Source organism: Struthio camelus, chromosome 1 (assembly GCF_040807025.1).
Source record: "Struthio camelus isolate bStrCam1 chromosome 1, bStrCam1.hap1, whole genome shotgun sequence".
NCBI classification, from domain to species: Eukaryota; Metazoa; Chordata; class Aves; order Struthioniformes; family Struthionidae; genus Struthio; species Struthio camelus.
This window is the reverse complement of record NC_090942.1, coordinates 70427635-70451798: the sequence shown is the minus strand read 5'-3', so window position 1 is coordinate 70451798 and position 24164 is coordinate 70427635. Positions and strand designations below refer to the sequence as shown.

At 52.4% G+C, this 24164-nt stretch overlaps 2 protein-coding genes and 1 long non-coding RNA gene across 3 annotated transcripts; 2 read left to right on the top strand and 1 right to left on the bottom strand.

The window, feature by feature from the left end:
- Nucleotides 1–1134: 1134 nt before the first annotated feature.
- On the bottom strand, nt 1135–2504 carry LOC138065786 (uncharacterized). The gene is made up of 2 exons (XR_011138856.1): nt 2416–2504; nt 1135–2142 (listed from the first exon to the last, which is right to left on the bottom strand). It is a non-coding gene; the product is annotated as an uncharacterized lncRNA (long non-coding RNA).
- Nucleotides 2505–2644: 140 nt separating this feature from the next.
- On the top strand, nt 2645–12681 carry HDHD5 (haloacid dehalogenase like hydrolase domain containing 5). Its single transcript, XM_068931986.1, has 8 exons — nt 2645–2731; nt 2961–3161; nt 4185–4297; nt 5772–5865; nt 6365–6398; nt 6867–7041; nt 7363–7551; nt 8174–12681. Exons 1-8 carry the CDS (start codon nt 2645–2647, stop codon nt 8541–8543), a joined length of 1263 nt encoding a protein of 420 aa, XP_068788087.1. The 3' UTR covers nt 8544–12681.
- A 6759-nt stretch (nt 12682–19440) lies between these two features.
- On the top strand, nt 19441–21093 carry TMEM121B (transmembrane protein 121B). The gene has a single exon (XM_068931069.1). It carries the CDS (start codon nt 19441–19443, stop codon nt 21037–21039), a length of 1599 nt encoding a protein of 532 aa, XP_068787170.1. The 3' UTR covers nt 21040–21093.
- The last annotated feature ends 3071 nt before the right edge of the window (nt 21094–24164 follow it).

Sequence of the window (24164 nt, the reverse complement as noted above, 5' to 3'; positions counted from 1 at the left end):
GGCAAGGGAAAAACCTAGTTTTGCTTCAGTCTTAAATTTGGGCAGCACCAGCCGTGAATGCATAAGACCTGCGTTTCCCCTGGCTAAAACGGGGGGAAAAAAACCCAAGACCAGCAGGAAAAAAAAAAAAAAAAAAAGCTCAAGGGTATTTCGAGAGACCCAAAATGCTTATTAAACCAGCTTGGGCTGCTGAAACTCACCCTGTGACAGGCAACTGGCTAGGTCTCGCCCAGAGCTTTTTGCAAGTCACAGAACCTGGGAAAGGGCAAAAGTGTGTTTACAGTTAATGAGAAGGAAATGACGGACCCCAGACGGACAGTTTGGTCAGCCTAATTTCAATGACCAGAAAGATGCTGAGACAAGTCATCACAACAACCAAATCTAACCTGCAAGTGGCCATATCACTAAAAGGTGATACATACCTCTTAGCCATAATCAGAGCAAATCACAGTAGATTAATCTTTTTTTTTCCCCTCTCTCTGCCAGAAACATCCAGCATAGTGGATAGTCGAGAAACATTTGAGGGCTTTTTTTTTTTTGCTTGTTTTTAATTTCAGAAAGTCTTTGGGTCTCTCTGACTGTATTTTTCACCGGGAAACAAGGCATTCTGGATGGAAGTCTCTAGTCTGTAAGTAGCCGAGAAGGTGTATTTAAGTGTAGCTGTAATTGGCTCAGTTGTGCCTCTGTACTGGAAGAAGGTTTCAAGCCCGTTTCCACAACGGCCTCCTGTGAGGCTGCTAAGACTGACTACTTTGAGTAGCATCTCTAAGGCCAGCATCAATTTTGCCAGAGCAGGAGGAGCTGCAAACACTTCTAAGAAATAAAAGTGATCTTAGCAGGTTGTAGAAATGACGTAAAATAAACGGTAAGTAATTCAGTAATGGCAAGGGCCCTTCATGGATGAATAACTATCTATACAAACATATAACCTTTTGTCGCCGATGCTGTAATAGCTCCGCAGAAAGGGCTCTGGGAGTTAAAGTGGGTCAAAAATGAATTAACATTGCAGTTCATGGGAATGACACCATAAAAACAAACAATTACACTGGGACGCCTGAAGTCATTTGTGCCAAACCTGTCCTTATCAAGGATTTCAGGAGACTATAAGCCTATTCGGAAAGCAAACAAACACTGTTTCCTGTCTGTAGACATTAAGCAAACCTTGAGCTCTATTTAGCACTAGAAAAAACTCAGCAAAATTCACTATCGAGATTTTTGTGCCACACCGCAAGGAGGAGGGAACCATTAGGACAGAGTGCACCAGAGAGCAAGGTAACGAGCAGCGTTTTAGAAAACATGGTGATCTGTAGGATAAAAGTAAGACTCGAGTTTGTGTTAGGAAAAAAAAAAAAAAGCAAGTGAAGGCATGGCAGCAGTCTGCATAGGTGTAAAAAACCTGCTGTGAAGATCCTTTGCATGTCCACTGGGGGTAGGATAATTTGCAATAACCTTAGACTGAAATAAGGCTATATCCTGGGATGCAAAACCTTTGTGAGGGCCACGCAGCGCTGCAATAGGTTCAACCAGTCAGTGCCCCATCACTGGTGTGTTTGGGGAACTGGTCAGATGAACCTCTGTAAGTGCCTGTATAATTGATTTGGAGGGGTCTAAGCCTCGAGCTCTCTTCCAGCCTTAATCTTTCCTCGTCAGTGATCTTGCATGGCTCTCCTCTAGCCGGGCTGCTTGTAGCCGTTTCCCTGAGCGCTCCGTTTCCCTCCATCGCATCAAATCCTGCCGGCTTCACCGCCCTTCTTCAACACGGATGCCTGCTTCTGTAATCACTCGCCATCTTCAGCTTCTCTCCCAGCTTTACCAAAACCTTAAAGGTTTCTTTCTCTGAAAGAGCGCACTTTTTCCAGCCTTGCAGCTGCTGTCACCCTTTCCCCAGGCCGGTGCCGAGGTGAGGGTCCCCCAAGGGATGTATCTCGCAGTAAAAACTGTGGACGCCTACTTAACGGGGATGAAGGTGGGGTTTCAAGAGAGCGTTTGAGCACCCGAGAGAGCACCTTGGCCCAAACTCTTACAAAAACACGCCATCATCGGCACCCTCCCCTCTGCGCTGTGCCCACGCCGGGCACGTCAACGGCTTGCTGAGTTTCAAGCGCTGGCTGCCTCCTCTCTAGGGTGTCGACGCCTCGTTTCCTGTCGCCAAGGCCGGGAAGAGCCGTTAGGGCCGCGGATACCCGTCACCTACTCGCCTTGCTGCCGCCGAGCCGCTCGCCGCAGCTCGAGGCCCACAGGGGACGAAACGCCTCCCCCCCCCCACCGGGGGCCAAGGCGCCCCCTCACCTCCCTAGCCCACCGGTGCCCAAAACACGGGGCCAACCCCCCCCCCGCCCCGCAACAGGCGACCGCCAGGGCCACCCGCACCCCTGCCCGAGAGCCGCCTGCCCCACCAGACCGCCTGCAGCTGACCGGTCCATGGCAACCGGTAGCGCCGCACTGTGACGCCGAGCGGCTCCCGCCGGGCAGACCGCCGCCGCCATGGGGCAGGTAGCGCTGCCGCCCGCCCCGCCCCAGCCCCGCGTCTCCCTGGGACTTGTAGTCCGGGGACTACGAGCCCCGGCGTGCCCTGCCGCCGCCGCCGCCGCCGCCGCCGCCGCGCCCCGCAGCCGGGCGGGCGAGCGGGCAGGCAGCGCGGGGCATGGCGCTGCGCGGCTGCCTGCGGGTCGGGCGCGGGGCGCTGCTCGGCGCGGCGGCGCCCGCCCGCGGGGGTTGCGGCGGGGGCCGGGTGAGCGGTGGGGGCCGGGCCGTGTCCTTCGCCGCGGCCCGGGAAGGGCGCAGCGGGCCGCAGCGCTCCGCGGGGTGGTTTTGGGGTGGGGGGGAAAGGGAGAGAGGGGAGGCGCCCGCCGCGGACCGGGCTTGTGGTGGGGAAGGGGGCAGCGGGGGGGAGGGGGGTTCCCCCGACCCCCGCCGCCCAACGGCCGCGGTGGTGACCGTGCCCTCCGCTCGCTTTGCAGCCGCCGGCCTTCGGCTTCCTCTTCGACATCGACGGGGTGCTGGTGCGGGGCAGCCAGGTGATCCCCGCCGCCCGCGACGCCTTCCGCGCCCTCTCCGACGCCGGCGGGCGGCTCCGCGTGCCCGTCGTCTTCCTCACCAACGCCGGCAACTGCCTGAGGAAGGCCAAGGCCGAAGAGCTGTCCCAGGCCCTGGGGCTGCAGGTAACCGCCCCGGGGCCTCGCGGCCGCCCGCCCGCCAGCCGCGGTGGGCGGGAAACGCCAGGCGAGCGCGTGGCGGCCCTGCGGGAGGAGGTGTCGCCCCGGAAAGGGTCGCTCCCGGCCCCGGGGAGATGGGGGAGACACCTCCCAGCTGCGGCCAGCGCCCTGGCGCGGCTCGCCCGCAGGCCTCGTGCCGCCCGCCCTGCTGTTTCGCGCCGCGTCCCAGCGCAGGGCTGGGCGTTGAGCCGGCCGAGGAAGCCAGCCCCATCTGGCAGCCGGGCGGCCGCCTGGCTGGGCCCACGCCGGGCTTTACCGTGAGCAGGAGGAAGCTCTTACGCTAGGGTGAAATAAGTCCAGGTGCCTGAGAAACTGCTTTTTCTCAGCCTGTTGCCCCTACCCAGATTTGAATTTACATATCTGTACTTTGAACAGGAGCACCAAGAGGAGGAGGGAGCTTTCCCAGCACAGCTTTCTGGGGAGGGCTGAAGGGCAGGGAAACTTTGACCTTCATAGTACAAACAGATTTGAAACTTTAGTCAAAATAAGCTGGCTTCTGGTTTCTGAGCTGGGGTCCTCTAGGGGTGGGGAATATAAATGTGTTCCTCTGAGCCAGGTAAAAAAACCACATTTATATTTTTATGCCAGCTTGGCCCGACAAAGGGGCTATAGAAAGACAGTGCTGGATGGCTCCAGCAGGAGCACGCGGGGGTAGGAGGCCCTGCCTTGGTCTGCCCTTGCTCCCCTCAGGACTTGTGCAAGGGCACCACTGAGCGAAGTGGAGATAATCCTGTTCAGATGCAGTCTGAGTGTCTGTGTGGCTCTACCAGCTGGAGCTGGGTCCCTGGCAGATCACACCAAATGACTGGCTCTGCCTCGGCATGACCTATTAATTGACAAGGACAACAGGGGTGGGCGGAGGAAGGCAGCAGCATGGGGAAAGGGAAGCAGCCTTACTGCTGAGCACTACATGGAGAAGGGCTGGATCTTCCATGTTTCTCACCCAAGCACCTTTCCTCCCTTCTGCAGGTGTCTCCGGAGCAGGTGATCCTGTCCCACAGCCCCCTGCGGCTCTTCAGTCAGTTCCACCAGAAGTGCGTTCTGGTGGCAGGGCAGGGGCCTGTGGAGGAGAACGCCCGGAAGTATCCTTTGCTGCATTTGCGTCGCAGCTGTCTGCTCTTCCCGCTGTAGCCTCCCAGCTAAACACTGCTATTCCAGTCCAGCCTGTACCCAGAGCATTCACTCAGTCAGCTTGCAGGAAGGCCAGGAAACAGGAAAGCCACTGGTCTTATGGGGAGGGACCCTTATGGAGAGGCTCAAATGCAGACACTTATTGTTTACCTCTGTCTTAGTCACCTTCTGGCTTTCTTGGTCTGTGTTTCACTTGTCGCATTGATTACTTCTTCTGTGAGCTGTGCTGCTGTTCTTCCTGGCTTTGAATTTTTTCTCTTTTGGGAGAGTATTATGCTCCTACCCAGTCTTTGATAGCAAACTAAATTACAGATTGCACCCAACCCTCCACAATTAAGGCTTCTCCCAGAAACGCAATAGCATTTTAAGCAACTCAAATATCTATAAAGCCAGAGTGCCAAGGTACAGGGCTGTGGTTTAAAAGAGAATCCCACAGGCATATTCCCTTGTTGGGCAGAGGGCATAGCAGGTCTGGTATGATCTACTTCTGCAAGCAGGGAAGAACCACCTGCACTGTTTGTGACATCCTGTCCTATCTGTCTGCTCACCATTTCAGCCTGTCAGCTTCATCACTGGAGTGTTACGGACAGCTTCCCCTCATTTTGATGGTACCATTCCCTTTTCTAGGGCTTTGAAGGTATATCACCTTTAATGCCAGGGTTAGCTCTGTAAAGAGGACCTCATCCTAACCTGTTGCTGTTCACTTAGCTTCTCTGAAGCTGTGGACTTGGGTCACTGTTCTGTCTTTCCAGCAGCATCTTTGAATTAGCTTAATGGGTCTGGCAGAGGGCAATATGAACAAGGAAACAGTCAGAACGGTAGGCCCTCCCCTTGTGTATGTGCACGTACACACACCCTCCCCCCTCCCCCCCCCACAGCCACACCTTGCACTTTCACTTGAATGCGTTTGGTACAAAATCTTGGCCTGTTCCTACCTTTCCCCAGAGCAAGTAGAGGAAGCTAATGGCAAGGTATCCTGCAAGCAAAAGCAACTCAGCCTTCCCTTGCACAAGTTTATGAGCATGCACCGTTTTCTCATCCCCAGCTAAACTGGTCCAGAGCTTCACTGATTCTGCTTCAGTCCAGAAGCCTGGCCAGCCCCCTGCAGTGCCCCAGTACAAGAACGCTGGCCTTAAAGGTCTCCCAGAGCACATCCATTCTGCCCTGGAGCAATCTCTTCTCTTGACCTACCACCAGGGGCTGCTAATCACAAAGTAAATCCCCCCAGTCTTTTCTTACAACCTTTAGGGCCACCTTTAGGTTGATGCACAACATACAATTTGACTGAAAGCAATTAAGTTAACCAATTACCAGGTGTAAGTAACAGCTCTGCTACTAGGACTTGTATTTCTTAACCCTGTAGATGTCTTTACAAGTTATTAAAAAAACAAAGTGTCCATATCTTTCCCTGATGATCTGAAATAGCTTGGGGTTCAAACATGTGGTCACCGTAGAGGCACTGAGGAAGGCGTTTCCCCTATTGGACATGGTGGATCAAAGCCGGAGGCCAAAGGAGCTGGTAATTTCCTCATACATCAGTAGAGTGGGTGCTCTGTGTTACAGCTTATAGCATGGGGAGGAGAAGCTGCAAAGGCACAGACCAGCTGGCTGCTGGTGACCTTCCCTAGCGAGAGCCTGGGATAGGTCCTGAGCAGCCAGCATCTCTCTGCGCTTTCCAGCGTTGGCTCCTGCTGAAAGGGCAGTAACTTTGCCCTCTCCTTTCTCTCTCACGCCACGGCTGTGTTTCATTGCTATTCCTTGCAGTCACTGGCAAGATAGTTTGACTGACCTCTCCAGGTCTGAGAGCCAGGAATGCAAGATCTGTGAAATACAATCTAGGGGGGGAAGGGGAGGGTGAAAAAATCTTTTTTGGAATTCAAAGTGGCCTGACAGGGGCTTTTTCCTGCCTCCTTATGGGTCAGCCCTGGCAGTTTCAGAGGAAGCATTTTTTATTTCTGTTTTGAAGAGGACATTAGCTTTTGCATTACAAACCTAGCCTTCTATTTTTTTTCTGGCAGCCTCCTCCAACCACTGACTTCCCCACTATAGAAGGTAAGTAGCCTTTGTTTACATGTGAACAGCAAGCAGAAATAACAGTCAGGCCAGCCAGCTGGGATGGGAGCTAATGAAGTGCTGTCAGCCTATCAGTATCCACAGGCAGCTTATTGAGAGGATAAGTCTGGAGGCAGACTAGCTGCACTTGCACAGCATGAAGCACAAGTGATAAGAGTGAAGCCAACTTCTTTCTGTACCAGACTCCAACACTTGGAAGCAGTGGTGAACGCAGCACAGTGCTATGCAAACTGGAGCCCTGGTACGAGCTGTGCTCCGGTTGTAGCAGTATTAGCTAGGGCATCCCAACGGAGGGAACAAACTGAAGGGTGGATGGTTCTTTTATTCCTTCTGGATGGCTGGTTTATTTCTTCTGGAAAACATGCAGTATGACAGACATTATGCTTTTGCTAGTAGGTCCTGTACTCGTGTGCTGTGAGTTTCCAAGCATCTCTTGAAATGTTTCAGGGGTGATTCTGTTTGGGGAGCCGGTCAGGTGGGAGACAAGTCTGCAACTTATCATTGATGTACTCTTGAGCAATGGGAACCCTGGGGCAGAGCTGGAAGATATACCATACCCTCATCTGCCTGTTCTCGCCTGCAACATGGATCTTCTGTGGATGGCTGAAGCCAAGATGCCCAGGTGAAAAGCATTTCTGGTATTTATTTTAGCCTAGTTCATACAGCTCTTCTGCAGCTCTTTTCTTACACAGCACATTTCTTTAGCGTTAGAGTCTGACTGTATGGCATTATTAGCAGTAGAGACATTGAAACTGCATGAGAAACAAAGACTAAAACTCTCAAGAAACAAAAGCCAAATCACTGCCTGTGTAGGCGTGTGTGGGTAGATACTGTGTCCAAACAAGGTGGTATCCTGGTTACAGTGGATGGCCCTCCCCACAGCGGGAGGTTTGCCACGCAAGTAGCATGACTGGGGGCACCAACGATCTCCTTTCCGAAGCAGGTTTGGCCATGGCACTTTCCTTCTCTGCTTGGAGAACATCTACAAGAAGGTGACAGGCCATGAGTTGAAGTACGAGGCCTTGATTGGCAAACCCAGCACAGTCACCTATCGCTATGCTGAATACCTGATAAAACAGCAGGCTGAGAAACAAGGGTGGAAGTCTCCCATCCGACGCCTCTATGCAATTGGGTAAGAGACCCTTTTTCCTGCTTGCTTCCTTAGGCAGTTACATCCTGGTTTCTTTTAAGTAATTTTTTTTTCATGGGGATTTCTAAAATGAGCACCAAAATCCCCAAGTCGTTGCTGGCATCTCCTGTCGATCAAAGGGTTGCTAGATTTTTGCACCCTACACTTCTAATAATTTGAAGGGCACTGTCAGCCAAGGAGCGCTCTTACTGCAGGATGCCGAATGCAAGTAACATGACTGGATTAAAGAAAAAGATAGACGATCCAGATGTAGTACCGTTAGGCCATTTGGCCAAACACCCTGGGGTGATAGGGGTTACATTACAGTAATGGCAGAACCCGCTATGAGTACTTTGGGTGTGTCTTTTTCCCTTGAGCAAAGGTATTTGTGAAGCAGATGGCCTTCCCCACAGCTGAAAAGGACACATCATTGTGTCCCACATGTCCACCTACGTGAGTAGGTGGACTCACTGGCCCAATCTGGCGGATACTTTTGGTGAATGCCAGTGCCTTGTGCTCCTTCCTTTCTCAGTGCAGCCTTAGGCTGCTTTCTCAGTCTGCCAGGGCCAGAACTTGATGTATGGGTTAGTTTCTCATTTCTTTTTCATACTGTGGCCTTATCCAGGGATAATCCCATGTCTGATGTCTATGGGGCAAACCTCTACAACAGCTACCTCAAGTCAGCTCACCAGAACAAGACCCAGGCTGGGGTGAAGAGGAGCCCACTGGCAGCTAGCCCCCAAACTGAGGACCAGCTCGAGCAAAGGAAAGACTGCAACGTTTCAATGGAGAGCTGCGAGTCAATTCTGGTCTGCACTGGGGTCTACCGCCACAACGCAGATGTTCCCAATAACCCGGAGGAGTGCATGACGGAGTCTGTGTTCCACGGGCATCGGGACTTCTGCTTTGACCCCAGACTGGTGGAGGCATCATACGTAGTGCAGGATGTGAACGACGCTGTGCAACTTGCTTTCAAGAAGGAAAACTGGAGCTAGGGGTGAGACGGGTGTGCTGCAAAGATCTACGGTCAGGGGTTTCATGTGGTGGAAAGGGGAGAGGAGGAGAACAGGTTGAGACCTGAGGTGATGATCTAGTCTAGCCAACATGAAAGAAAACTCCTTGTCTCAACACTAAATACCCCTTGTTTGTACTGATACTCTTCTGCAATCCTGACAGCTGCCAGCCGGCTTTCAACTGTGAACTTAACGTTGCTACAATCACAACCATAATGGAAACGGGACATAATGAGAAGGCCTGTCCCAGCAGTTCCAGTTTTGTTCTGCCATCAGAATTCTTTCTCTTCCACCCTTTGTGCATGGGGATCAGGCGAGCCTACTCTCCTCCTTGCGACGTATTTGAGGATGAAGCCCTTTCCTGTGCAAAGAGCCACCATCAGCCAACATACCATACATACAACGTGCCATTCATCCAATTTGTGATGCGAGCAGCCTAGAAGCTCTGCTGTGGTGGCGCTCTGCCAAGGGAAGGCTTTAACTCTTAACAGTCTCCTTATAATGAATAAGTGCCTATGGACTTGAACAAATTCTACTTGCTTGGGGATTTGCCACTGCATCACTGTCAGTCTGAAACAAAGTCCCATTTTGTAGCCCTCCAGCAGCTAGGGAGGGGCCGGGCCCCCCAAAGGAAGCTGCAGTTGCCAGAGCAGCTTGCTGCAGGGCCAAGGGAAAAGTTGTATTATTCCCTCCCTGCTATTTAGCATTCTGTGAATACTTCTGCCTTTTGCAGCCAGCCTTAGGAGCCAGCAGTTGTCTCTCAAGAGCAGAGGGAAACACCTCGGTATCTGACTTTCCACAGGTGTCCTTGCCTAGAGCTCAGTGTTGCAGCAAGAGGCTGTTTCTGCACCCAAGTGTTGCAAGGGGCAGCCCCCTACTCCAGCTGGCACAGCTTCCACAGAAGGGCCCCTGAGAAGAAGGGCCAGCCAGCACGATTCACAGCCCACCTTTGCTCCTTCCTTGCACGTCGGGGTTGAAAGAGCCAGAATGGTACCCAAACCCCCAGTCTTGATCTTTAAAGAACAGAGATCTATCCTGCCTTTGCTTCTTTCCTCTCTCCCTCATCTGGTTTGCATCTCAGGGATATCCCATGTGGTCTGATATGTTTCCTGGTAGGGTCCCTGTTCCCTCCTCTTCCTGCGGTGTGGAGGTGGAGTCCCCCCTAACATTAGCTGCTCAGACCTTGCTGCCCAGGAATATTTCCATACCCCTAACAGCATACTTCTTCCATAGGCCTGGCTAGTCAGAGAAAGTTCACAGCCTGTGTCTCCTTAGACAGTCCAAGAAGGTTAAGCAAGCATTACTGGAGGATCTCCATGTGAAAGATTGGCTCAGGAAGGGATTTCTTAATCGCAGATGAGCATCATGATTTTAGAGGCGCAAATCAGTCTGGGTAAGCAACAGAAAGCCTTTGGGGCCAGCACAACTGAATTATATTCCTGGTTATACTCAGCTTGCACCACATCAAGAGATCAGAATTAGGTCCAAGGTGCTTCCACTTTCCTTCCTTCCCATTTTACCAGGCAGCTCCATATACAGGGTAAAAACAAGACATTATGCACAGAAATCTGTGGTGTTCTCAATTAAAATCTCAGCATCCGTGTGTACTGACGTTCTGCGTCAGCAGCTCTCCACGTTCCTCTTCCGATACTGCTGTACCTCGATAGGAAGGTCATGCTTGCAGAGTGGGCTCTTTGGTTACGTTATGCCAGGCTCTGTGTCTGGAGGGGGTTGGGTGCTCTGTCAATGACCCGGGCAAAAAGTCCTCTCTGCTCACTAACAAGGCAAGTTCTTTCCCTATCTATCTCTTATATTCCAAACAGGAGCAGAAAAATACCTCTTTGGGTGAATTGCCTTCTGTGAAATCTGTAATGGGAAGCAGTCTCTTCCTCTCGTAGCACTAGCTGGGGTGGTTCTTTGTCTCATCAGGACAAGAATCACTTGGCTGCTTCTAAGAGCAGCTGTGATGCGAGGAACACAGTCCTAAGTTTGAATCCTTTGCCTTCCACTGGAGAGAAAAAGAAAAGACTGTTTCACCTCCTTGCACAAAACAAAGGCTTGTCTCCAGTTCCCAGAAGAATAAGTACGGGCATTGACTTTGTATATAACATGGCGAAGGTCTTTTAGCTTTCAAAGCATCTTCAAAGTTACAAGCGTGCTGTAGACCCGGTGTGCGAGGCCTCATACTGGAGCCCCCAATCCTATTTATTCATAGACTCACTCTGGTGTCCCTCAGTGTCACTTTCACAGGTGACATCCAGCAGCAGGAAGAAGAACGCTCTGTTTCTGAGCAATATCTGCTAGCTTTGGTGATTAGCTGGTGACTTCCTTAGGATTAATTGGGAACCGTCTTCTAGGCCATAAGCCACAGGGAGCCTGGCTGCTGGCAACTCCTGGCTGTGCCTTCCATTTGGTAGGTACTTACCTGCAGAAATACTAAGGTTTGTCCATCTGTGCATTTGGTGGCACTTGGTGGAGCTTTCTTCTGATATGTTAAAATCATGGTGCCAGTTACTCAAAGACAGGATGCTGCTGACACAGCAGTTCCCTCGGGGCTGTAGTGCTGTTGTACCAGCTGTCCCAAGTGGAGTTGAGTGCTCCGGCTGCCACTTCCAATGACAGCGGTAGCTTTGTGGAAGGAACGTTCAGAGGAATTTTGAGAAATCACAGGCATATCAACATGCACAGCCCGCCTCAGCCAGAAGCAAGGCAGCAAGAAGGAGATAGGGCCTCCTCCACGAAGGGAACAGTTTTGCATTTGCACAGAGAATGAGCCAGGGACCTCTATGTCTAGAACAGTAGTGGAGATGAACCAACTGACGTGCATCTGATTTGGATTCCAGATCTGCTTTTAGCTGCCTTTTTTTTTTTTTTTTAAATTAGCATGTTAGTGTTGAAGCAGTGCTCTGGGAGTCTTTAAAATGCATAGGAGGAGCTTTAGTGATTAAAGAAGCTTCACTTTTGTGTTGAAACTGGGGAAAGGGGAAGAGAAGAAAGCTGGAAGAATTTCCTGTCCTTTCCCCTATTTTTGCCAATTAAGGCTGCATTCGGGGCTCTGCTTGTTGGTCTGAGTACTAATAAGTCACACGGGCTACACAGAGAACTTGCCCCTCTGCCCCTGCTCAGCTCCTTGAAATGGTATGCTTCATCTGAGTCACTTCCCAGGAACTGCGTGGGTGTGGTGAATAGAGTAGGAATTTGGGATCTCCAGCTGCTATCTGATACTGACCTTGTTATAGAAGATTTCTACAGCAAGAAGTGCTTGCCAGATCTCTGTTCCATGAGTTCTGTGGAAGAGCACTGAGCAGGCCGCTAGCCTATCTGCAGTTTGTGTATGGGTGCCTGTTAATGCTAGAATTCAGTGAAATCATTTTTCTTGCTTTATTTCCTGGAATTAGCTTTAAGTGTGGCTGGAACATAACCTTCCCTTTGTCTCACGTACTACACAGGTATGATATTTCGGATGTCATATTTCTGTTTTCTAGCAAGCATACTTCTATGCCAATTGTTGAACATAGTGAGTGGGAGAGGGGACTTCATTTGCCAATCTAATCCTATAGCATTTATGTATGGTGCACTGCCCTATTGCAACAAACACGAAGACCTGATCCTAACAGCTCTATCTGCCACAGATGGATGGGTTTAGGTCAAGCCCAAAGGACTAAGTAGTGAGGTGAGGCAACTGAGAACAGCACAGAGGAACTGGAGGATGGATATAAATGGTTTTGGACCTGAAACAGAGCTTTTATGTCTTGCAGTAAGGGACAGAAAATGTGGTTTTGAAAAGGGTGGCCAGAGAGGATGATTCTTTTATTCCACAGGACATACGTAGGCAACTACTAGCCTGGCATTCAGGGAGTCACATAACACTACTGTGCCCTTTCTTCCAATCCTAGTGCTGATGTGTCTTTTTTCTCCAGTAAATGGGTAATTTGGGTTTCAGATTATATCTTGTGCACTGTAGTAGAGTGATTATGTATTGTACAGAGAAATCACAAGCTGTGATAGTTTTCATATTAAGTTTAAACCAATTGCAGAGCTGCTCATTTGAGCTAGCACATATAAAAGTAACAAAAGAGGACTTGTGTGAAATAAATTTTAACATGGTGTGTGTACATTTCATGAGTATTGACCTGGCCTTTTTCATGCCTTTGTCCTGTAAGATAACCAGGTCAAATTCTGAGAATGGCTTGATGAACAGAACAAAAGACAGATTTGTCTTGAGGGAACTACCTTGAAAGGTACCCCTGCAGCAGTTCTTTCGATGGGCCAAACTGTCTTTCCCTGTAAGCTCTGTATCTGCTGTACACAGACGAGATAAATGTAACTTTGACCATTCCCACTTTTTAGAGGAAAAACCCGACACATCAAACTATGATGTCTTTGCTGACTATTTATTGTCAAAACTAGCTTGGGGATGCCACTTTTATGTGATACGCTTTCGGGATAGGCATATAGTTGTGGCCTTGCATAAGCAGTTTTTTTCGTAAATGACTGTTTCCACAGTGTGGGGAAGCTGCAAACCAGATAACTATCAACTTAACCTGCTCTTGCAGACAGAGAACAAGCCTAAGGGCATATGAAACCCATCCTCACCAGTAGAAGCTTAGTAGCTGCTGTGTAAAACCATTCATGATTGTAAAAGAAACCCAATTTGTCTGACAGGACCCATACTCTGTTACCATTTGGAAAATGTGAGTGGAGTTACAGAGGCAAGTACTAACTGACAGAAACTCTCACATTGGAGCCAAGAGCTTCCACTGACTTCAACAAATGAAAGATTTGAGATCCTACCAGGTGAAAGTCTTTGGCTTTAATGACCTAGAAACAGCCAGTGTGCAGTATTTCACTTACATTGAAGCTAGAGCCACACAGAACTCCTTAACCAACATGAGGGGTGCAATTAAACATTGGCATCATGAAACACTGATGAAGGAACAGCTTAAACAAGAGGGACCAAGAGCCCTCTTGGCAAGTGGGGCCGAGGGGCTGCTCCCAGGCAAGTGCTGGGAGAACGCCTACCAGAGTAAGCGCTGAAAAATGCTTGGTCTGTAGATGCTCACGGACCTCCAACACAAGCTAAGCAGTTACCTGCTCACCCTGGTACTGACGTGGGTACTTCAGGGGCAGACCCAAACCCTTCCTCTACTGAATGTAGCTAGCAGCAATTATAAAGGCACAAGTCCTTATGGATTTATGCACCCACAGGGACAATATAGTGAAAATTATGCACTTAAGACCTTGGATCCAGTCTGAAGTACTTCATAAACCCCACACAAGCAGGACCAAAACTAGGAACCAAACTGTTACATCACAAAACTACTACTTTTTCTAGTTCACTGGGGGCGGGGAAAGCTTCTTTTTCCTTTCAGTCACTTCAACCACTAAGATCTTTTATTTTCATTTTCTTCTCAATCTAAGGTCAGTTCCACTACACACTACCTGTCAAGGCTGAGTAAACACAAAATACTAAGACTAACCCCTGAAGCCTCTACACTCCCCAAACCTCTGGCCCACTACAATAAGCATGAAGAAAAACCTCTGCATTCTGGACCAGTATCAAAAGCTCTTTGAACTGAAATTTCAAAGTCATAGGTTGTTACACTTATATATCCTTCTGAAGAATAGGATATATTCCCAAAATCAGGATGCTCAGTCAGGAATTGATTTACAAAAGACTCTGCACTTAGAGGTGAACAAACTGAGGCATCCTTGAATTTTGGTGCTGGCCAGGTGAGACTGCTCTACACCTGTTTGTAACTCCCACCCTGGACATTTGGATAGATTAAATAACTGTGGTACAAAGCATGCATCAGAGAATCCCAGAGCCTTCCCATCCCACACAATATGCATTTTAAGTATGGTTAGAGCAGATTATACTAATTCAAACTCACTGAAATCAACTTTGCGTCTTCTTCTCCCCCCTTCCTCCCACTGCTACCAGTTTCTGACAGCTTACTGCAGGGTATAATTAGGATTTTAGCTTCTGGTCTTTTTTCAGGCATATTTTTTTCTCTTGCACTCTTTTTTTTTTCCTCCCAAGAAACAGAGTCATTATTTTGTTTGCTCTTGAGTTCTGCCCTCAAGAATTTTTACCTTTCCCCCAGCAGGGGTATTTTTGAGGACACTCTACTTGTCTCCAATAGCAGGGAAGACTAGAAACAGTAACATTTTAGGTAGTCATTACAACTATTTCATAAGACCCTGTTGTCCACTGCTGTTCTTTAAATAGATACATATGTGTGCACACACACACACACACACACACACACACAAATATATAAAAAGGCCAGAAAAACAGCTTTGGAGCTGCTGAAGAGTAGAAGCTATCTGTAGTTTAGCCTTTTAACGTTTTAGTGGTAATAATTAAGCACTGGCACTTCCAAGGATTGCATATTGCATTAAATAACTGGATCACATGGGAGACATCAGCTTGTCATATCTCAGCCTACAACATGCTACAAAAAGCTCTTGAGTGCTTTCTCAAGCAGAAGACATTTCTCTCCCACCCCCATTTTAAAGTACAGGCACAGTTTCTGCTTCCTTCCATATAAACAGGCTCTTTTCTCACTGTCACCTGGTTGTTTGGGTTTTGTTTCCCCCCGTGCCCCTCAGCAGGCCCAGAGCAGCGTTAGCTCCAACAGTCCGTGCTCAGTCTGAGGAAGCCTTTGACTCCTGCTCTCCATCCCAGCGCTCACCCCTATGCATAGCTCCTCTTGCCCAAAGGCCATAGAGTCCCCTCCCCAGTTACCTCTGACACAGAGGCTCCCTCAGCAGCACTCCCAGTCCCTGGAGAGGTATTCCTATTGCAGCTGCTCCTGCCTTGCTTGCACATCCCCAGCCCAGCAGGGCCACATTCCCAGGGACAACAAGGTGCTAACCCAGGCAGATCCTCTTAGCACCCACTTCCCCCATCAGGTGCCTCACTTACTGCGCTCCCCCCTGTCCCCCGGCTGCATTAGCTGCTTCACCTGGCCAGCATGTTAGAGCCTGTTTCCCCAGCAGGGCAGGCTAGCTGCAGGGTCAGCGATGAGACAGCTCATCCCTCCCAAAGCCCCAGGGACATGGTCCAATTGCTCCAGCAGGTGGGACAGAAGCTGGTCCACCCAGAAACACAGCCAAATGTCTGTGAAATGAGCCTCTAGCCCAAAAGCAGAGGAGACGGGAGCAGACTTCCAGGGCAGCTAAATGAGCGTGTCCAGCCTGTGGCACCCACGCATGGGGAAGTCCATTGCCCAGCAAACCTGGAGCAGGAGAGCCAGTAAGGTAAAGCAAGCACTGCCTGCAGCCCTCATAGCGCTGGGAGCAGCCCTCTTTGTATGAAGACTGTTGCCCTGAGGGGCCTAGATGGACGCTTGGTTTTCACTCTGGCTCCTGTCGTAGAACCCAAAAACTTTTCTTGCAGTTTTGAAGTGGAACAGCTAACTGAGTTAGAAGCAAGATTGATTTAGCCAATCCTTGGGACTGACTGGTCTCTGTCACATCAATAATGGCAGTGACACAAATGTCGGCTTACCCCGAGAAGGACTGCCTCTAGATGAAGATTGGGCTCCAGTACACAAGAATGTGGTTTTACCCTCTACCCTAGATCACACATTTATGCTGCCATCTAACCTAACCTTTATGGAGAAATCAAATGACTGAGGCACAACCTGTGTTATTCGCAGCCCCTTGTTGCTGCTTGGACTGACCCACAGCCATCCTGAGCTGACTGAATTGTGGGGGCATCAGACAAACTCCCAACCTCAGCCGAAGAAAAGGGGTGCTAAGCTGTGCTTGAACCTGAACCAGCAATGTGGACAACGGACATCGTCTTTGGCCATAGTCTCGAGACTCATCCTGCTCATATAACCATAAATATCTGGCAGAGCCCTAAGCAACATATTTGTCTAGTTGTAGGAAAATTATAATCAAAGAAATTCTTTGGACATAGTTTTCTTCTTTGGCAGGCAAATCTGTATTTTGTACCAAAGAGAGAAAGCCTTGCAGGCTGAACACCAGCCTTCAGCATCAGAGCCCAGGTGCAGGGCTTTCATCTCTGAAGAAGTTCACGCACCTTGAAAGGCCTCAAGAGCAAAGCAAACTCCTCATAGTGTATTTGGAAAGGAAAGGAGAGGTGGTTCACTGCTCACTGTCTATTTGCATCTTGAATTACCTTAGGCATAGCCAGCTCAGTGGAAAATGGTACTATATTGCTTCTGTCACTTAGTAGCTAGCGGTTTTCACATGCAGGGTGGCTGTGGGCCAGCACTACACCTTAGCAATGCGGAGGGAAGAGTGTGGCCTGTGTCACTACGAAAGTAGCAAGGTGGAAACACTGCTGAGGTGATGGTATGGGATGCAGAGAGCCAGGAGCTGCCAGGGGAAAAGGGCAGCAGGCCTCTGGCAGCACAGCAGAGGCGATGCTGGAGCCACATGCCTTGGCAGGGGCCCACCAAGCCTCCTGGACCAAATAGAGGGCATCACTGCATGGAGCTCTCTGGAGCCTGCCAGGAGAGAGCCTCAGCTCCAGGCAGGCACATGCTGGCAAGTGAGTGACGACAGACTTCTTTGAACTCACTTGATTCTAAACTTGTGAGCGCCGGTCACACTTGTCACCGTTACAGGGCTAGTGGTGCCTTCTTCAGCATCCTGGTTCCTCCGCGAGCATCTTTGTAGATGTCATGCCCATTTCGCGCTGTGTTTCTTTCGACATGTTATAGTGACTACCCTTAAATTGAAGTATTTTTATTTTCTAATTGGAATGTGGAACTAGAGAAAAAGCCTTCTTAAACAGTAAGACAGTGTACCCATAATCAGTCCCATCTAACGCTACATATCACAGCAAGGGGAGGTTGGAGGAATGCAACGAATACAAATAGAGCTGGTGCAACATTGAACCTTGGCAAGTGTTTCTAAGCATTGAAACACAGCGTGAGTGTAGCAGAAAATAGGTGCCCCCTCCCCCAGCCCCAGCTTTAACCCAACCAGGCAGGCAATAGCAGCAGAGATGTAGCAGCACAGGCTTTAAAGCAAGATGACAACCAGCATGGGAGACTGTGGCAATGACTGTGGGCTGCTAGCATGGTTTAGGAGTTGCACCACGTCAGCACTGTGGTGTGGTGCCCGAGTAACTAGACTGAAGTCTGCATGGCCTCCTATTATCCTGCCCTTTTGTGCTGTTTTGGCTGCGTTTTCAGAGAACAGATTTATCGGTGCCACTGCTCTGATCTCCATGAACAGACCAATACTTTTGCTGTGACTCTTCTTCTTTCCCTGCTTTTTCACTTGATCATTGCTAGGCGCCTAAAGAAATCTTCACACGCCAGCCCACTCCTAAGCTCCTCCCTTCCCCTTCTCAGTTATTTCTTTGTTTCAGGTTTCAGCATGAAGCCTCCCGGTACCCCAGACTAATTTCTGCTTGTTGTCAGGAGCGTCCACGGGTGTTTACTGACACAGGCCTCCCCAGGAAGGCTGCCCCAATGCTTGTGTGTTAGGTTGTTGTCACTGCCTTTGTGGCTGTCCTTTCCCAGTATTTGACAGCTGGGCCTTGCTCAGCCCCACGTGTTGATTAGCATACACCCACAAAAGTCTCATTATTTTGGCTATTTATGAGCAGGTGTAGTTTATACAGACTTTTTTTGGGCACAGCTTACGTAGTAGGCTTCACTTGGTGGACAGGCAACGTTGGGCTTATCACTGACAGGCACGCTTAGGAATGGCGGTGCTGCAGATGCTGAGCACCAAACCGCTTTGAGACATGGCATGCTCAGTCACCAGCGCTGGTGCTGAGAGGGCTCCAGCCAGCTGAGCCCATTTCCCAGACATTACTGGTGGGCCAATAAAGGCCCAGAGCGGTGATTTCTGCAGAGGAAGGAACCTTAGTGCTATTTGCATCAATTTAAAGTAACTGCCCCATAAAGGCGAGCTGGGCAGAGCGCTTGGCACCTGGCTTGGCTGAACTCAGGAAATCTATGGGGTAAATACCACTTACTTTACTTACACCAAATTGAAAGTATGGGCAGCTGGATGTCCAGCACCATGGATGGGGGTCCCCAAGCTAGCACGTCACCATAGGTCCAGCGCCAGGCCTTTGTCCTCATCTTGGTTAGCCTGGAGAGATCTGGGGAAACAGGTGCCATTAAAGCACTTCTGATTTTCTGGAGTCACCAGTGCAGAAGCCTGTATATGTTTATATATGGGGGGGCACTTGGTACATGTGGGGGCTTTGGTACGATGCTGTAATTTTTGGCGCGGATGACATGGAAGGCCCTTGATGCTTTTTTGGCTTTGCAGCAAATGAGCATGGGACCCTCTGGCTATGCCTGCCCTGAGCCTCGCAGGCGGATGCAGCCTGGGGTCTGGGCTGCGACTCTTTGGGTGCACGCTCCCCCAGAGCCGGTGCTGGGGGCACCCCCTTCCCCCCCCACCAAGTGCAGGATCCACTCACCCTGCCCAGCTGGCTCTATTCATGGGGGGATTTGGGGGAGGGGGAGGCACCAGCCGGGGCTGTGCTCCCCCGCATACGGCTCCCAGGGCGCCACCCGCCCCACCGCAGCCTCGGGGGGAGGGAGCCTTCCTCCCCCTCCTCCTCCTCCTCCTCCTCCTCCTCCCGGCTGCACAGCCTCTCTCTGCTCCCCCGGCCCCAGCCCCAGCCCACCCACCGCCGGCGGAGGCGCCTGCTCCGGCACCGGCTGCGGCTTCCGCCGCCCGCGGCCTCCCGCCGCCGCCGCCGCCGCCGCCGCCGCTCGGGGGCTCCGCGCCGGTGCCTCTGCCGGTGCCGGTGCCGGTGCCGGTGCGGCGGCGCGGGGCGTGAGGGGGGGGGGGCGGGCCGGGGGCGGGCCGGGGCCGCGGCGCGGCCGTCGGGCCCGGCACGCCGGCTCGGGGGCCGGGGAGGACCATGCACCGCGCTGCCTCCAACCAGCGCTCGGTCTCCTCCTCCTCGGGCTCCTTCCAGCCGCCGCCGCCGCCGCTGCCGCTGCCGCACGCCGCCGACCGGCAGCCCCTCTTCCCGGGCGGCTCCAGCAGCGGCGGCAGCCGGCGGCGCTCGGGGTCTAGCTCGGGCTCGGCCCCGGCCCGCCGCCCCCGCAGCAGCCGCAGCAGCAGCAGCACCGAGGAGGAGGAGGAGGAAGAGGACAGCATCAGCATCAGCAAGCCCCTGGTGCCGCCGCCCGCCGCCCCGCCGCCCGCCACCGCCTCGCCGCTCCCCAGCAGCAGCAGCAGCAGCGGCGGCGGCAGCAGCAGCAGCGGCAGCAGCAGCAGCGGCGGCGGCAGCAGCAGCAGCAGCAGCGGCGGCGGCGGCAGCAGCCCGGGCGGCAGCATGACGGCGGCGGAGCTGTACGGGCCGGCGGCGGCGGCGGCGGCGGGGGGCGGCGGGGCGGCGGGCGGCGGCGGGGCGGCGGGCGGCGGCGGGGGGCTGCCGGGGCCCGGCGGGGCGGCGGGCGGGCGGCGCTGGGGCTTCAAGGCGCTGTCCCTGGTGCTGCTGCTGGGGCAGGGCGCGCTGCTGGACCTCTACCTGATCGCCGTCACCGACCTGTACTGGTGCAGCTGGATCGCCACCGACCTGGTGCTGGCCGCCGGCTGGGGCATCTTCTTCTGCCGCAACAGCCGGGCGCGCCGCCGGGAGCGGCCGCCTCCGCCGCCGCCGCCCGGGCCGCCGCCGCCGCACCCGCTGCTGCTGCACGGGCCGCCCGGGGGCCGCGGAGCCGGGGGCCGCGGAGCCGGGGGCCCCCCCCGCGGCGGCGACTTCGCCTACGCGCACCTCGCCTGGCTCATCTACTCCATCGCCTTCACGCCCAAGGCGGCGCTGATCCTGGGCACCTCCATCCTGGAGCTGATCGAGCTGCGCCTGCCCCTGGGCACCACCGGCTTCCGCATCACCCTGGCGCTCTCGGCGCCGCTGCTCTACTGCCTGCTGCGGGCCATCGGCACCGAGGGCGCCGGGCAGCTGCTGCTGCCGCCGCAGCCGCCGCCGCAGCACCGCGCCGCCGCCGCCTTCCTCGCCACCTGCCTCGACCTGCTGGACAGCTTCTCCCTGCTGGAGCTGGTGCTGCAGCCCGGGCGGCCGGCGCCGCTGCCCGCCCCGCTGCGCTACCTCCTCATCGCCGTCTACTTCCTCTGCTTGGCCTCGCCGGTGCTGTGGCTGTACGAGCTCAGCGCCGCCCGCCCCCCCGGCGCCGCCCGCCTCGCCCTCCACCTCCTGCTGCCCGCCGGGCTGCTGGACGCGCCGCTCCTGGCGCTGCGCTGCCTCCTGCTCCTGCGCTACCAGCAGCCGCTCTCCCTCTTCATGCTGAAAAACCTCTTCTTCCTCGCCTGCCGCGGCCTGGAGGCCCTGGAGACCTGCTGCCTCCTGCGCCCCGCCGCCGCCGCCGCGCCGGCCGCCAAGTACAGCGCGGCGCCGGCGCCCCCCACCGCCGCGCCGCTGCCCCACGGCCTCTCCGAGGCCGACGTGGGCCCCCACGGCTATGTCAACGCGCTGGCGGTCACGGCGCAGGGCTGAGCCCCCGCCCCGGCACAGGCTCCCCGCGTTTCGGCTCAGGTTCCCCCCCCCCACCCCCGCCTTCCCCTCCCGCCGCGGCCAAACGGGGAGGGGGGCGGCCCCGCCGCCGGATCGACCCCCCGGCCAAATCGAGCACGGGAGCTGGGCACAATCCCCCCCCCCCACTTCAGCAGAGCTCGTCCTCCCGCAAAACGTGCCAGCCCTCGACAGCGAGTTCTTTTCTGGCGCTTTTGTCCCCTTTGCACCGTTGGAAAGATCCAACTCTTCCTCCTCCGCTGCCTGCCAGGCCATCGTGTTGCATTGCCACCGCGGAGGCTTACTTTTCTGTTCCCTTCCCCCACCCCCAATCAACGGGGACCAGTGGATTTTTCCCTTTCTTCAACCTCACGATGAGATGTGAAAAGGGTCTGAACAGCAGAGACCTGCTTTTGGGGTGTGCACAGGACAGAAGGAAACACATTTTGGTTTCACTAGGGCTTGCAAAGCTGCCACCTCCATTTTCCAACAAGCAGAGCCGAAGAGGGTCTTTGAAGACCAGCTGGGAACTTCTGGAAGTCAGCTGGCCTCCTGGTCATTGCGAGCATAGAAGTCACTTACTCCTTGCTGAAAACGTCTACCTCTGTGATTCAACCTTTTGCATCTTACATTGACTTCACACGATAAAGAAACACATGAATCCGGGGCCTTAGACCCCATTTCACCACCACCGAGACATTGATTTCTGGTGAGAACAGGGTTTACAGCAGCCTACTGCTTACTTCAGATAGCAGCACCCACTTGCTGGGGCTCTCATTTCTCTGTGAATATGCATGTTTTATTGGATCAGTGTTGGTTTTCTTTTAAGCAGCGCATAGGGCTCCCTTCACACAGGCTGGACCGATTTCCTCCAGCCCCTCTCCCCATGTGCTTGGTAGAGCCCGAAGGGGCTATGCCAGCAAACCGAACCGTTCCCCTTCCAAACAGCAGGGCACAGGATCTGGGTGCTGCTCACGGTGGGCCCTCTGCCCCTCACTTCTCCGCACAGAAAGCAAAGTGCTACTGGAGCCCTGCGTGGCAGAGGCCCAGGCTACCGCTCAGGCACCTCGGGGAAAGCCCACACGCCAGCATCCTGTCCTCCACATGCATGTGGTTAAGCATAGGTGGGGAAAAAGTTAGTTGTAAAGTAGCCTCTTGTAGAAATGCAATTATCTTTGGTTTTATGATCCATGAATGTTTGCTGTGGGTTAAGGCCTGCTCCTTTGCCTGTCCCTGTCCCTAGCTGTTCCTGAAAGCAGTCAAATGAAAGCAGGAACACAAAGGCCAGGCACAGGAGGAGGACTTTGCCTCCCAGGCTTATATTTTGTTATCTGGGCAGGACTGCATTCACTGAAAATGTGTCACAGTTTCCTGTCCAGTGCCATTTCTCAAGCTGTCCCAGTGGGAAGGGGAAATAAAATGCAACCACCTACTTTCCTGAGGCAGGAGAGCAGGCCCACAGGCACAGCCCAGGCCTTTCCTGCCCCTGCACATTCACACATTCCCTTCTGCCGCAGGAGCAGTGGGCCAGGGCCTCCGGCCCCACCTCTCCTATCGCAGAGCAGGATCCACTGCCTGCTCCAACATACTGCTACAATAAAATGTTTACAGTCTGATAACTTCCAACTCCCACAGGCAGAACTGTGGTGCCATGGGGCTCTCCTTCCCCTGCCCTCGGGCGGCCGAGCAGCAGACAGGCTACAAGCGATGGGGCCACAGTGCTGATGCGTTCAGAGCTGCAGCGAGGAGGGGTGACCTGCTGCTCTCCCCGAGCCAAAGGGAGAGCCAGCAAAGACCAGGCTGAACTTTCCCACCAGTGCTTTATTTTTAATCTGAGCCCCTTCCCGGGCCATTGTGTGAATTTTGGCCAGTGGCCTTCTCTTCAGTAACTTTTCTTTTGTCTAGACAATCTTGGTGCTGTGAGTGACTGTGATTGTAAAACTAAGTACTGTGAACTTTTCCTATGTGATGTGAGATGTGTCTAGGGGATGCTCATTTCCTGGCCAAAGGGGATGAAAGGGCAGGTAGGTGGTGCTCGTACAGAGATTTGCTCCCTTACACCTTCTTCAGCATAAAACAAAACAAAAACACCCCTGAAACTCAAAGAACTCTGGTATTATTCAAGAAAGAACAAGGTGGTACCTTAACTAAAGCATGGGCTACTCTTGGGTTTAACAGGTTTTTTTTTTTTTTTTAAATCCTCATTTACCTTCTTTTTGGCAAGTATTTCTTTATTCAACCATTACACTCCCAATAAAGTTTTGCTGCTCCTATGGTCAAATTCATGATAGTGTCAAGGGGAGTATAGTGACATCTCTAATGCACTGAAGCATAAGCACAGTTGAGACACTAGAAGAATTACAGCAGAATTATTAACAAGTCTTATGAAATGGTACTGAATAACACAACACAGCTGCTGTTTCAACAGCGAGTGCCTTTTTCCACTGAAGCCATTAACACGAAAAGGGCATATTGGAAATTCATCTGGTCATGGCATACTCAAGCCCGTGACTGCATTAATAGTGCAGTTCATATTTGTCCTTTGATCTGAAAATTGCCCTGGAGAGGTGACTTTTCAAACTAGTGTTTCTGCTATATAAAATTCCCCTCACAGAAAAGTTCATGGACTGATTCCTCACAGTGCCATGGTTTTTGGTACTAGGTTGTTAGTAAATACGCTACTTGGAGAGTTTAAAGCTCTCTCAGCAGTTGACTGCGCAGAAGCCCCCTTGCAGCAGAAGGGCAGCTCTGCCACCACTTAAATTACTTACTAGAGAGACGTGTAGAGCTCTAATTTCTTGTTTATAAGCCTGCTCCATGTTTTGAATTCCCTTCTCTTTGATAACTGAACTCACGTCCTTTTACACCTTTCTGCCCTGTAACAGATCTGCCCGCAGAAAACATATTGGTACCCTTACAGGGCCAACACCATCTCATACCCAATGCACCTTGCAAACTCACCATATATTCTGCCCAATATTAAATTACTGGCCCAGGCCAGTAATACCTTGCTAAACCAAATTGTGCCATATTAACACATATGCCCCTTAGAGTCCTGTTATTAGCCTTGTATCAGAACTCAGCTATTTCACATTTTATTGCTCCCTCCT